This window comes from Lampetra planeri, chromosome 58 (genome assembly GCF_965212315.1).
Source record: "Lampetra planeri chromosome 58, kcLamPlan1.2.h2, whole genome shotgun sequence".
NCBI classification, from domain to species: Eukaryota; Metazoa; Chordata; class Hyperoartia; order Petromyzontiformes; family Petromyzontidae; genus Lampetra; species Lampetra planeri.
Window position 1 is genome coordinate 536,366 of NC_136164.1, and position 15,354 is coordinate 551,719.

Genomic DNA, 15,354 nt, shown 5'->3' on the forward strand with positions numbered 1-15,354 from the left:
CTTAGAGACTAGTCTCACATGGTGTTGGACCAGATGACGCCAAAAGGCGCACAACTCAAAGACAATGCACCATCAGAGTATGAGAGCTCGGGGAAAGCATTTACACCATTGGAACCTCTTTTGTCAGTAGCAAAATATGATAATTGTTTTTTTACCCTTTTATCTGGCAACAAAACTGAACCTTTTGTGGACCAATCAATTTCAAGGACTGTATACATTATCAGAGTTGTGTTTTTTGTTTGCATTCCCACCGCAGGTATTGTGGTCAATGCAAACATGACTCCTTGTAAGAAAAAAGTGTCAGTTTTGTTGCCAGATAAAAGGGTAAAAAAACTATTATCATATTTTGCTACTGGCAAAGGATGTTCCAATGGTGTAAACATTCAGGCTGGTCTGTCCACGATCTAGCCTGGGTTTAACCAGAACATTACGTGAGGCGCTCGCAGATTTTGAAAATAATCTTTACACAGTCCCATCAATGAGCTCCTCCGGCAGGCAATGTGTGTTCGCTGGGAAATGTAGCCCGCATGTCCAGCCCACCGCATGCCCAAGCAACTTATGTTTGACTGGATAGAGGGGTCTAAACGGGCACAACACGTGCTTGTGAAGAGATGGACTGATGAGGTATGAGAGGATGTCGAGCTGAGTGGACTCGCTAAAAATTGGTACCAGCCGTGTCAAAATTGGCCTCTCCCATAACACTTGGGTCTGTCCCATGACCTGCCTGCAAGAGCCTTAAATACTTCACATGACAACTTTAAAATACTCCTAGCCTTGAACACTCCAATTAAATTTTAACTCTTGATTAGTGGGCTACGTACAGTGCGAAAGAAGTTAAACATTTCATATATACATTACGAATGGTAAAAAAAAAGTTCAACAAACATGAATTAGCACGGTTCGCTACGTACGGTGCGAAATATTTTCAACATACATGCGAAAAATAATTTCAACGTACATTAGCACGGTTGGCTACGTACGGTGCGAAAGAAGTTTAACATACATACAAGAGCTGTGGTGATGTTGCTGCCACTTAGTGGTGCAAGGTGGCAGTTGTATATAAGTATCTATATCGGTGCCGTCGTATACCAGTGTAGTGAGTCTAACTGAGTCGCAGACGTTATCTTGGGAGCAACACTATTTATTACACATTAACACGCAACACAACACGATCTGCACTTGGGTCTGGAATGCCCATATAACCACGCTACAGCAGAACTAGACACGGTTCGCTATCCCGGTCCGGACCACAAACGGGGTCCCAGACCGCGTGGCTAGAGGCTTCTCCCTGACGTGGATCTTCGTAATACCAGCACACGAAGAACCTCGAGCTCCTCATTGGGCCCTCGTTATATGCCCCCGGGCTGGGGCTGGCTCCACCCTTCGCCCCGCCCACCTTCCAGGTCTCTCGAGCACCTTCTCGAAGGTTCCCGAGAGCTCCTTCTCGAAGGTTCCCGAGAGCTCCTTTGGACCACGTGACCGCCCCATGGCCCTTGTCCATCGGTGGCCCCCCTCCAATATTGTCCGGTCACGTGACAGCAGGTCAAGCAGCGTATCATGCCCCAAGGTAACCTTGGCTGGCTGACGCTCCCTCTCGCTCCCTCACCGGGAGCCCGCACCGCACACTGCTCGCGGTGCCTCCGCGCTAACCAGCGCTCACCCAAGCCCCACTAGGGCTGGTACTACAGCCTGTAACCCGGGCTGCCCGTAATAACAACACATTACCCGCCGTGGCTTCGTAAGCCCTGGCACCATACAGTGACAAGCACAGTCACTACACGAGTGTGTGTGAGTGTGTGCTTGGTCGTACAGTGGTTATCGCGCTGCGCTACAAACCTGAATACCCGAGTTCGATTCTCACTCACAGCCAAGAACCAGTCCTGGGCCTCCTCCCCTAGGTTGAGTGAGCCTCAAATGAGTACCTGGTGCAGTGCGTAAACATCGCCACTGGTGAGACAAAGGCGGTCGGGCCTGGTGCTGGCTACCTACCCCTCATGTGCCGTGCTGGCCTTCATAGGTGCTCGCTAACTTCACTTGCCCCAACAGTCTATAAATGCTATACGGGGGATCTGTGTCTTTGTGTGTTGTGGGTCATGTGTAATTGTGAATTAGCGGTTGTGTTGCAGGTCGGGCACCAGTCTGCGTGAGTTCCTCCTCCTGGAATTCGCCACGAACCTCATGGCGCATCACAGGTGGGTTTTCTTTATAACAAGCTCAACTACATTTAATTACATAATTATTGAGTACATTGAACATTCACTTCATTCTCACGAAGGAAGGCACTGCTGGCTTTCACAGACGGTCTGAAGTATCTATGTACAGTAGAACCTCTGGTCACGACCATAACTTTGGTTGCAACCCGATTTGGTCGTGACTCGAACCTAATTTCCCCATTGGATTGTATGTAAATACGATTAATCCGTTCCAAACTCCTATGAACTGTATATAAATATAGTTTTTTTTAGATTTTTAAGCACAAAAATAGTTAATTATGCCATAGAATTCACAGTGTAATAGTAAACTAAATGTAAAAACATTGAATAACACTGAGAAAACCTTGAACAACAGAGAAAACTAACATTGCCGCGTCAAGGTTTAGAATCGTTCAACAAGATGATTGTTTCGTCTGCTACATCAGTCGGTCGATTCTGCGAGAGAGAGAGTGAGAATATTCGTATGAGCAATTCATGTTTCTATTGAAAGTAAGTTAACAGTAATATTTTGGTACAGTATTGTTTTTGGAAGCATTCACCGTAATATCGTATGAACGTTTACTTCACCGCATCATTGTATGAATGATGTTATCGATTTACATACTCAGCGCTTTCGCTCTCTAAATTACGGCTTGAATGAGGGGGGAGGGGTATGACTACACTCACAAAATTAATATCTTCCTAGGAATTTTATATAACAAAAGTTATATACATAACTGTTACGCCTTGTGTAATTCAACAAAACAAACAAAACTTAACTCCGAGTTCTCTCCGAATTCACGACAGGAAATTTGGCGCTTACAAAAAAAAATGGCGCGGAAGGGGAAATCGGCCGCGGCCGTGTTTGATCGCCACCCGAGTATGTGTTCGTGACCAGATTAAAAAATATTGTGAATTTTTTGGTCGGAACCCGATTTGGTCGTGGTCAGAAGCGTTCGTGATCAGAGGTTCTACTGTATGGGTTATTTTTGCCCATATATACATACACAGATAGCATGTTTCTTTGCATATTTTGGCACAAGTATGTGTGGTTAATGCAGACTTGATGCCTTGTAAAAGGTATCTATTTGGTGTTTGAACATCTTAACTCCTCCTGTTTTATTGCCAGAAAGGGTAAAACCTCTACTTATTTTTAATTCTTTGCCCAAAAGTCCATTGTTTAAGACTGTGGTGGTGGTGGCGGTTCTGGCCGTGATGGTGGTGATGGTGGTGCCTGCGGTGGTGGTGGTGATGGCGGCGGTGATGATGGTGGTGGTGAAGACGGTGGTGACAGTGGCGGTGATGGTGGTGGTGACAGTGGCGGCGGTGATGGTGGTGATGGTGGTGGCCGTGGTGGTGGTGATGGTGGTGGCCGTGGTGGCGCTGGCCGTGGTGGTGGTGGTGGTGATGGCGGCGATGGCGGCGGTGGTGGTGATGGTGGTGGCGCTGGCGGCGATGTCGGTGATGGTGGCGGTGGTTGCGGAGATGGTGGCGGAGATTGTGGCAATGGCAGTGGCGGCGGTGATGGTGGTGGTCTGTTTGTGTTGGTGCGGTGCCGCAGCTTGTGGAGCCTGGCGCCGGTGTACCTGGATGCGTGCGGTGAGGAGGGCCGCGCTGTCATGAAGCTGTGGCTCGTGCGGCTGCCCCTGCAGAGCGAGCGCAAGGCCCAGAAGGTGCTCAGGATCTGCCAGGAGAGGAACTTGCAGGAGCAGGGTAAGATCTTTTTTTTTTGTTCTTCTGTACACAGTATTTGCCTGCCCACAGGCCTTTAAGCAGCAAGTGGCCCTTCAATAAGCAGGGATGTAGTTCGTTTAACGCAGGGTGTAAAGGAGTTCCAGCCCAGGGAAGTCTTTAATTTAGACTTCGTTCCGTCTTCAGCACAGTACGTCCGTCACCCATCAGGGAATTACTCTGTTGGAGGAGGCGCTCCAAACCCCTTCTATTGGCTCCTTCAATCCCCTCCTTGGTCATTTCTGGAACGCTTTTCCTTCCAATATTAGGAAGCAACTGGAGCTGTGCACTGTTAAATCATCTAGTTTGAAACTAATCTCTTTAGAAATGTTGTTGTGTTTAGTTTATTGTCCTTCACCCTCACAATCCTGATTAGCATGGTTGGCTATGTACGGTGCGAAAGAAGTTCAACATACATACATTAGCACGGTTGGATACATACATTTCAAAATAAGTTCTACATTCATACATTAACACGGTTGACTAAATAAGGTGCGAAAAGTTCTACATGCATACATTAGCATGGTTTGCTACGCACGGTGCGAAAGAAGTTCAACTTACATACATTAGCACGGTTGGATACATACATTGCGAAATAAGTTCTACATTCATACATTAACACGGTTGACTACATAAGGTGCGAAAAGTTCTACATGCATACATTAGCATGGTTTGCTACGTATGGTGCGAAAGAAGTTCAACATACATACATTAGCACGGTTGACTATGTACGGTGCGAAAGAAGTTCAACATACATTTATTAGCATCGTTGGCTATGCACGGTACGTTAGAAGTTCAACACACATACAAACATACATGGAACTTTGCCCGACTCTTCACTGATCCTCTTTATTTCACGTTAAAGGTTCTTTCCAATGACCCTGATGACTAATCCGATTTGGATGGTTTTCCACCCTCCAGTCAGATTGAGCACCCTACGTCCAGCAGCTCTTCCCCCTGTGAGAGCTCCTCACCAATGAGAGTCGAGCGTGCTATTTAAACTCACGAGCCAACAGGCCCGTATGAGTATTGATTTATTTATTTTCTGAATTTGGTTCACCTCTTTGCGTCCCTTGCATAGGCAACCCTGGATATATACGGAACGGAACCGGTCCTGAGAGGTTATCCGCAAAGTGAAATTCCGTATGCGGAACCCTTGTGGGACCTTTTTTGCCAGTATCCAAAATGATGAAACAATAATAAGAATAGGTTTTACCCTTTCTGGCAATAAAACAGGAGGTGTTAAGATGTTTAAACATAAGAGGTTGATCTGCTGTTGTGGCTTTATATAGGCACGGGAGGGGGGGGGAAGGGGGGTGGGGTTTGTAGAGTCGTAGCTGCAGGAGTTCACGGGGGAGAGGGGGGAGGGTTTGTGGCGTGCAGGGACGGGTGGGGGCTGGAGAAATTAGCATGTCCATGAATTAGTAGATGAAAACAGCACAGGTGGGTGAGTGCAAATCACAGCAGTCAAAACTTGATGTGGTTTATCACGTCCGTCCAATGATTGCTCCATCTGATTCCATCTCCTCGATTAAAGTTTTGTCTGTGTTTGAATATCTGGATGGCTACATCAACACATCTCTGATGGTAGCCCGAGGGTTTGCAGAGCACCTTGTTCTCGGAAAAAACAATGTTATAGCGTTGAAACAATGATCCGCCACCGAGGTGTTGGTTCTACCGTGTTTCAAATCCGCTTTGTGTTCGCGAACCCGGGCTGAGAAATGTCGCTTCGTTTTAATAATGTAACTGCTGCCGCAGACACAACTCAGCTTATAGACACCAGGACATTGCATGTCCGGAATCGCATCCTTCACCGGTGGGATCAAATCACGGATTTTGTGTACTGTATTGAACCGAACTTGGATCTTGTTTTTCTTCAAGATTTTGGAAATCCTTTTGGTGACCCCTGCTATGTATGGCAAGGTGATGGTTTTGATTGGGTCCTCAGATGGTTATCTACCTATGGTTGGAGATGCAGCTTTGCGGATTGTGCGGTCAGAATATCCATTCCTCCTAAGAGCCTGGCGTACGTGCTCAAGCTCACTGGCTAGGCGGTGTTGGTCGGAGATGCAACGAGCCCTATGGTGTAGTGTTTTGATGAGGGAATTCTTCTGGGCTGGATGGTGGATGGAGTCAGGCTTTAGATAGGAATCCGTGTGGGTGGCTTACCTATAGACAGTGTCCCAATGAGCCATCAGGTCTCTTCTCGATCAAAACATCCAGGAATGGTAGCTTGCCATCATTTTTCACTTCCATGGTGAATTTGATAGATGGGTGTATGGAATTGATGTGGTTGAGAAATTGGTTCAGTGCTGGCAGGCCATGTGGCCGGATGACGAACGTGTCATCTACGTATCTCTTCCACAAGGAAGGACGTCGGGTAGATGTCTGGATGGCATCTGTGTCAAATTTCTCCATGAAAACATTCGCTACCACTGGTGATAGGGGAGAGTCCATACCTTCATTCTGTTTGTAGAAAGTACCATCACAGGTGAAGTATGTGTTGGTAAGGCAGTGCCTTACCAACAAAGGTACATCAGGATTCAGTCCCTGTTGGACCAGGTCTTCAATGGTTGCAATAGTATCAGGTACGGGTACCTTGGTGAAGAGGGAGACTACATCGAAACTGACGAGCAAATCCTCCGGGGATAGTGATATGTGCTTGATTAGTGAAACCAAGTGGGCCGAATTAAGTACAGCTGAGGCGATCTTGCCCGTGAAGAAAAGCAGAGTCTCAGTCAGCAATCGTGCCAGTCTGTAAGTGGGTGAGTTAATGGTGGAGACGATAGGACGGAGTGGAGTACCCTCTTTATGGATTTTTGGTAGGCCGTAAAATCTGGGTGGTCTAGCAGCCGAAGGTTTTAGAGAGAGCTGTTTGGTGGGTTCGATTAGGGAAGTCGAATTAGTGATTATTTTGTTGGTTTTAGTAGCCAGGCTAATGGTAGGGTCTCTATTAATTTTGGTATAGCAGCCATCATTGAGAGGGTCCTAAATTTTGTTGTTGTATGTGGTTTTATCCATGATGACAGTGGCATTGCGCTTGTCGGCTGAGAGGATGACAATATCAACTCTCTTTTTCCAAACCCTCGTCCTTGCTGATGTTGCTAATGGGTTTCTTAGCATTCTTGAGGATAGCGATTTCAGATCTTGCAACGTCTACCGGGATGTGTCTCAGATCTTTGAGGGCTACGTCGATCTGGGCAATGGTGCCATCCACCGGGATGTGTTTGGGGGTGACTGCGAAATTCAACCTCTTAGTACCGATTTTAGGCTGTCAGAAATTGGGCTGTTACTGTGATTTATAACAATCTTGTTAACATCTAACTTTTTCAAGTGTGGTTTGGATTTCTTTTTTGACAGGAGGTTGAATTTGGCAATCAGGTTAACTCTGCTTTTGGTTGACATTGAAGCAGCTGAAAAAATAGTCATGTTATCTACATGGTCCCAATCAGATGTGAACATTTTGTCTGTTAATGCTACATGTGATTGTAAGAGAGTCTTGTCTAACAACAGCAGATAATTAATTCTCACCTGATGACGGACGCTTGTGTTGCGACCGAAACGTCGTGTTTTCTTTGATTTTTATATCTACGTAACTTTACCAAAAGAACCAGAGAGTATGGATTCCTGCAGTCACGAAAGCTTCAAATCAAGATTTTTGGGTTAGATCGTATACATATTTTAATGTGTCGTTAACCCACACTCCTCTACGCTAACCCACACTTCAAATTTATACATGTTGCAAGGCATCAAATCTGTATTAACCACACATACTTTTTTCAAAACATGCAAACAAACATGCTGTGATGAGAGAATGTCTGTTACCTTTTGCAAGAGTATGTCCTGGGGGGTAGGCCTTCATATGTGCTACTATTCGCTAACAGCACTTTCCCCAAGATTAAATGAAAGGCTTTGCGGGGGATTTTTGTCTTTGTTGGTATCCCAGCTCGCGGGATCTGCAAGGAGATGGCGGTGAGGGCAGTGCGCTCGGGGAGACTCGGACTCGCGCTCAACTGGAGCCTCCGAGCGAAAGATCCCGCACTCACCACGGCACTGGCCGACCGGTACACTCCACCGCACTCCACCAATCTCCACTACATTCTCTCATGTTCAACCATGCTCGTCCACGCTCCACCGAGCTGCTCTGTGCTCCACCGTACTCCTCCACCACCCTTATCCAGACTCCTCCACAATACTCCCCCTCCTCCACGCTCAACCGCACTCCACCACGCTTATCTACACTCCATTACGCTCCTCCATACCCCACCACACTCCTCCATGCTCCTCTACGCTAACCCACACTCCTCCATGCTCCTCCATGCTATCCCACACTCCTCCATGCTAACCCACACTCCTTCGTGCTAACCCACGCTCCTCTATGCGAACCCACACTCCTCCACGCTAACCCACACTCCTCCATGCTAACCCACACTCCTTCGTGCTAACCCACACTCCTCCACGCTAACTCACACTCCATGCTAACCCATACTCCTCCACGCTAACCCACAATCATCCACAGTATCCCACTACTCCTCCACGCTAACCCACACTTCTCCACACTCCACCATGCTAACCCACACTCCTCCACGCTAACCCACACTCATCCACACTGACCCACACTCCTACATACTCCTCCACGCTAACCCATGCTCCACCACAGTCCTCCACGCTCCTCCACTTTTCTACACTCCTCTAAGCTTTTTTATGCTCCACCATGCTCCACCATGTCCCACCACTCTCCACCTCTCTTTTCCACTCTCCACCACTCTCCACGACGCTCCTCCACGCTCCGGGGTGGCCACTGGACATACACCGTGAATCTTCCCCGAGCGGAGAACGCGCTACAGCTGGGCCCCGTCACCGCCCATCATTAATCATTCACAATAATCTTCCAATTTCGTCGTGGAGAACATAAATAATAAATTATATCAGCAATGTCTCCTCCACATGAAAAATAGTGGGGTGCCACGGTGGCAAGATGTTAATTACCTTGCCTGGTATAAATGAGGTTGTGGTTTCGATCCCGTCCCTGACGCCTGCTCTATGTATGGAGTTTGCGTGTCTCTCCCCATGTTCTATGATTTTTTCGGTATAGTCACGTATAAAAAAATAAACAATAATAAAAGTTTTATTATTGTTTTAATTAAATTTTCTATCTACATGACATAGAATATGAATTCCTACAGTCACGAAAGCTTTAAGTCAAAATCTCTCCTCATAGTCGTGTGGATTTGTCTCCGGGTCCTCTGGGTTTTCCCTCTACATTTAGAATCAACATGTGTGTAGAATATTTGGCTGCTGTAAATTTCTATGCGATAAGCCACTTCTTTGAGCTATCATTTGTGATAGGTCGCTTCTGAAAAGGAGCTACATAGCGCAGTGGGGCCTTACCTGCTACAATAATAAAATAGTAGTTTACAATTAATTCTTGCATGGATCTCACCATCTTCTAGGAGTGCTTTCAAGCAGCATTCATTCCAGTGCAAGCAAACTGCCCCTGTATCACATTCTGGCAGTTCACCAGCATTGATTCGAGCTAGCTGATGAGACAATGTATGTCGACACTGGACCAGGGTTTTGCTCGTGCTGAATCAATGCTGTGAAAATGTATGCACTCCCAGACCTCTTACCACCTTGTTTGGGGCAGGAGGCCTGCTGCCCATCTTTCTTAACCCCCCCCCCCCCCCGCTGCTTTCCATAACCGGATTTAAGCTCATGTTGACGATTCACGCATGTGTGGGAAGTATTCAGGAGGCTTGACGACGGGATCGGAGGCACACTTATTTATTAACACCAACTTGTGTACAGTAGCGGGTACACACAGTACTTAAGGGGTTAATGTCCCCTTTACTCGGCTAACAGGGAGACACAACATCTAACCCCGCTAACCTAAGCCCAAGTCTTCCACTACGGAGCTAAGGGAGGCTACCTATCCCAGCCCTGGTCAAGCTGGGATCCCGGCACCCTGAGTCTGGGCTCTCGGGGCCACGCCACCGACTTGCCCTGGTCGGCCCTGACAAGGACAGCGAGCCAGGGGAGCTCCGGGGCCTATGCTAGCTGGTCTTCGGTCTTCGCTGGTTAAAGCTGATACCCCGACCTCGAGCCCTCCGGCTCACCACCTTTTATAGTACTCGGCCCCCGGGAGGGGCCCGTGGGGGATGCAGGTGCGGACGTCGGTGTGAGCACCTCCTCTGTGTACGGCCCTAACCACGCCCCCTGTGTTTGTTAGCCATCCGCGCCCATACACAATTACACCTCTACACATGCGACACTACGTGATGTAACGGGCCTGCGTATTGCCTCAATAAAAAAATAAAATAAGAAGTAATAATGAAATAATAAATAAAGTCATGGACAACAAAAATGGAAACTGGATTTTTCCCCCAAAAATATTGAAAAACAATCATATTTTTTACACATGTAAATAATAAAAAGTAATAATAATATACTTATAAAAATCATGCACTCCCAGAAGGCCTTGGCCAGCCGATGGGTTGTGTTTTTGAACACGTATTATTTTTCCCAGAGTATTCGACGGTTGTGGGAGAAGGAGACCGTCAGTCTGCTCGTTATTTGTCGATCGTTGTTGGTTGATCGTCGATTGGTGCCGCTGCAGGTTCCTGGACAGTTACGCCGCCCGTGGAGCTTTCTGCGACTTGGAGCTCATAGACAGCCTGGGCTCCTCTATCCTGCTGAGCGACCGTCTCACCTTCCTGGGTGGGCGACGTGCACAGACACGCAAGCCGAAGACACAAAGATCCACCACCGTATATGGCCTTTAACAGACGGTTGGGGCAAGTGCTGTTAGTGAGCACCTGTGAAGGCTGGCTTCAGGGGCGCAACTGGGTGGGGGGGGGGTATGTGTCAGCATTATGTGACGCATCGGGGTCCAGTCGGCCACAAGGGAGCCCTAAATTACAGATAAACAAGTAACAACATTGTAAAAAAAGATTATTCGTTAAAAATGACCCGGCGGTCTGTTAATCGAGGAAACGCCGATCAAGTCGAGGGCATGAGGAGTCAAATCTGCCTTTTGAACACAGCAGCCAATTGTCATCAAGGCTGGGTGCTGCGCTATGGCAACAGACTGTGAAGCTTCATGTTCAGCCACTCATATAAACATTTGTCTTCCGACTGCTTTGACATCACGAGAACAGATTTTCACGCACCAGCACTAAGATTTTCTGAACGGGGTTGCAAATCCCAAGGAAAGTAAATAATTATTGAGATTTATTATTATTTATTTACTATATACCGTGCACCATTGTACCGCCAATACGTTAAAATAGAAATCAGAGCAAAGACAACCAAATATAAATCCGGTGCACGTTTCCCCAGGTAAGTACCGTGAGTTCCACCGGCTCTATGGAGACCGGAGGCTCCCCGAGGCTGCGCGCTTGCTGCTCACGCTGATGACCGCTCGAGTGGCCCCCACCGGCTTCTGGCTCACACTGCTGGGCGACGCCGTGCCCCTGCTCACTCACCAGCAGGTAGCACTACCTCCCCCACCCCATCTTCCCCACCACCCCGACCTCCTCCCAGCACCCCACCTCACCATTACTCCGACCTCACCACCACCCTGACCTCACCACTCCCCCACCCCATTTCTCCACCTCCCCCAGCTCCCCACCTCCCCCATCCACTCACCCATCTCTGACCTCCCCAGCTCCTCCACCTCCCCAGTTCCTCTACCTCCCCCACCACCCAGCCTCCCCCACCCCTCCACCACTCCATCTCCCCCAGCACCCTACCTCCCAGTGGGGAGGTGGGGTGCTGACCCCATCTCCTCCACTTACCCACCACCCCCACTACCCAATCTCCTCCACTTCCCCACCACCCCATCTCCCCCACCTCTCCCCAGCACCCCACCTCCCCCATTCCTCCACCTCACCACCACCCCATCTCCCCACCTACCCCATCTCCCTACTACCCCCACCCCCTCAGCTCCTCCCCCATGCACTCAGCCACATCCCCAACTCCTCTACCTCCCCACCTCCCTCACCTGCCCATCTGCCCTCCCCCTCCCTCATCTCCCCTCCCCCTCACTCATCTCCCCTCCTCCCCACCTCCCCCACCTCCCCCACCTCCTCCACCTCCCTCATCACCCCACCTCCCCATCATCACCCCACCTCCCCATCATCACCCTCCCTCCACTATATATTTTTTATCACATCGCTTTCCCCTCCACGTAAATAGTAAGTTTTTACACATCTCATAAGCAGCATGATCTGCAGGGAATGTGGAATTTAACAAGTGTTGGGTCAACACAAGCAAATTCTGGACTGGTTTTTTCCGTTCAGTGTTTCATTAACAGTCGGATTTGCTTAAACTTTGGCATTCACTAGCAGGTTATACTCCTTCTTTTGAAGTTCAATTTGAGGTTGGTTAGCTACAGTATTTCATCGTTTGGAGCATTTTTAAATACTGATGTGCCTCCTTTGAACTTGTATATTTGTGATGAACATTACAAACTAAATATGGTCAGGTCCTGCAATTTTTCATTTCAGGGCTCTACAATATATTCGACCACTATTGAGTTGTGACATAGCCAACATGGTGGTGTGTAGCATAATGTCAACAAGGCTAGATTATTGCATCTCACTACTCCATGGGACGTTTTGGCAAAAACATTACCAAGCTGCAGCATGTACAAAATAATTTGGCACGTGTCGTGACGGGTACTCTAAAATCCGACCGTGCCCATGCAGTGCTCGCTAAGCTGTATTTGCTTCTGGTTGCTGAATGCATACATTATAAGGTCGCACTCATTTGACACAAAGTGCTTGCCACAAATAAACCACAATACCTTACTGATTTCGTCAAGGAGCATAAACAATCGCTCAAACTCCGCTCATCCTCGCAGCAGCTTTTGGCTAGCCGTCAAACAAAGACAGTCACCACATCATGGGTTTCCGGATGCGCTTCTGCGGCTGTCTGGAATGCTTTCCCTTCTGATATTAGGAAGCCACTGGAGCTATGCATTTTTCAATCACGATTTGAAATTAATTTCTTTGAAACAGCTTTTTGCGTTTAGTTTGTTATTCACCCACACCTCCGTTTAACACCATTGGCTACGTACGGAGCGAAAGATTCTCAACATTATACATACAAGTATTAAAATGTTGTGAAGTAAGACCACGTGGAGAAGGAAATTACTATGAGGGCTGTTGCCGTTTATTAACACTTACATTTATACTCTTTGGCTGTTTTGGTAAAGTCATGTAGGTATAAAATAAAATAAAATGTATTACATTTGACACTTAAGCTCACACCAGGGGTAGGTGCTCTCTATTCTTGGTTCTTACCCTGGACTCCCGAACACTATGTTGTCCGACCCTCGGCTATCCCTTGGGGCTCTCACTCATCTGGCCGGAGAGGGGGTTCATCCAACACCGCCCAGCGACGAGGAGAGAGAAACCCTTTCTCTCAGCCGATCTTTACTGATTACTCGGAGCCCTACTCTCGGCTATCCCCTTGGCTCTCCCACTCGTCTGCCCGGGACGGGGGTTCAGCCAACACCGCCCGGCGACGAAAAGGGAGAGACCTCTTGCAGCGGATCCTTGCCCTGGCTCCCCACAACGACCACATCTTTATCACGGGGTCCCCCTCAAGTACTCCTTTGGCGACTCCTCCCCGTAGCTCGGACCCGCCTTTGTTCTCAAAGTTACCCCCTTACAGCACCCGTGACTATGACGTCACCCTCGGCTGTCAGCCCGCTCGCACCTCCTCCTGTTGGCTCCCTCATAGTTCCTCACAATACTCCTCTACAAAAACATGAATATACTTACTGCAGCCACAGACTAGGTAAAGCGCGATGACAATGGCGTTCGTCTTGCAAGAAAGTCGTCATGGTGGCTGTGTTTGCATGGGCGTTGGGTTCCGGGCAGCTGATTGGTTGGTGCAGTGGGATTGATTGCGGACGATCTTGGGTTTCACAAGCGCTTTCTATACTGAGGCCTCCTCTGTCTGTTGTCCTTATCGCCACTCTCGCCAGGTGATTTTTGATGCTGAGCAGAGCTCACAGCTGCTGGACTGCTTGGAGGAGGCCGTGGAGAGGAGCTCCGTGGGAAAATGGGCAGGAACGGATCAGGTGAGGACACTGCATCTCACGTACATGTCTAACATGCATATCACCATTACCCGTTGCTGATCGGTCTTCAAGTACATACCTGATGCATTATGCAACCCATCGGATCTTTTGCAATGCGTCAGACCTTGTGCAATGCATCCGACCTTGCGCAATTCATCAGGCCATGTACAATGTATCAGACCTAATGCAATGCATCAATCGTGTGCAATGCGTCAGGCCTCGTGCAATGCATTTGGCCTCTTGCAATGCGTCAAGGCTCTTGCAATGCATCAGGCCTCGTGCAGTACGTCAAGCTTCGTGCAATGTGTTAGTCCTCGTGCAATGCGTAAGGCCTGGTGCAATGCGTGAGGCCTCGTGCAATGTGTCAGGCCTTGTGCAATGCGTGAGGCCTCTTGCAACGCGTCAGGCCTCGTGCAATGCATTAGGCCTCTTGCAATGCGTCAAGCCTCGTGCAATGCGTCAGTCCTCGTGCAGTGCGTCAGGCCTCGTGCAAATGCACGAGAGGAGGAAGTAGGTGGGAAGAATAATGGGCTGGGTTTGTTTTGCAGGAGCAGGAGGAGTACGAGGAGAAGAAGGATCTCATCCGCATGGCGATCGTGCAGAACCTGGCACGTGCCATTGTTGGCGAGGGTTCGCTGCCTGTGCCCTGAGCCGTGGATTCCCGATCCACTCACGTGGGAGGCTCCACTCTCCCTGCCACGGACAGCGCCTGCAGTTCGAGAAACTTCTCAGTGGGGCGGAATCTCTTTGCAGGGCGTGGAAAGGCGTCAATCCACAGATTCTCGAACCATCGTGCCACTTGTTGGGTAAATGAATCTGCGTCTTATGGCAGGATCAATAGTTGAAGCCAGATTGATGTTAAATCATTTCTTTACATAAAACCGAGGCGGTTATCACTTGAGTTCAACAATGCATTTTTTCTTAAATGCTGCCTTTACATTTTGATATTAAAGTGGAGCTTGTCAAATTGTTCCGTGGTGTGGTGGTGGTTTCCGCCAGCGTGTGTGCTTCACCATTGCCTTTCTCCTCGTGATTTGGACACTCGTATCAAGCGAGCCATGTGAATCGGCCAAGTGGTGTTTGTGACAATGCGCAAACTAGGTGTGCTTATCCATTGTGTAAATGGCGCCATGGTGGCGAGATGTTAACTACCTCGACTGCTTACAAGAGGTCGTGGGTTCGATCCCGACCCTGCTCTATATTTGGAATTTGCTTGTCTCTCTTCCCGTGGTCACGTGGATTTTTCTCCGAGTCCTCCGGTTTTTCCCTCCAAATTTACAATCAATGTGTGTAGAGTATATTACATACCTTGCACAGCGAATCAAAGTGGACTGAATAAAT

The 15,354-nt window shown here is 48.3% G+C and overlaps 1 protein-coding gene across 4 annotated transcripts in view; it reads left to right on the plus strand.

Annotated features, from left to right (window-relative positions):
• Window positions 1-14,983, plus strand: part of NUP85 (nucleoporin 85) — a 94,571-nt gene extending 79,588 nt beyond the window's left edge. For all 4 annotated transcript variants that reach the window (XM_078618582.1, XM_078618583.1, XM_078618585.1 and 1 more), the window contains 7 exons: window positions 2,127-2,192; window positions 3,754-3,905; window positions 7,870-7,987; window positions 10,540-10,640; window positions 11,262-11,413; window positions 13,918-14,013; window positions 14,562-14,983. In XM_078618582.1, coding sequence (XP_078474708.1) covers window positions 2,127-2,192; window positions 3,754-3,905; window positions 7,870-7,987; window positions 10,540-10,640; window positions 11,262-11,413; window positions 13,918-14,013; window positions 14,562-14,663 — 787 coding nt within the window. In that variant the 3' untranslated portion in view covers window positions 14,664-14,983. The remainder of the gene's footprint in view (window positions 1-2,126; window positions 2,193-3,753; window positions 3,906-7,869; window positions 7,988-10,539; window positions 10,641-11,261; window positions 11,414-13,917; window positions 14,014-14,561) is intronic.
• The last annotated feature ends 371 nt before the right edge of the window (window positions 14,984-15,354 follow it).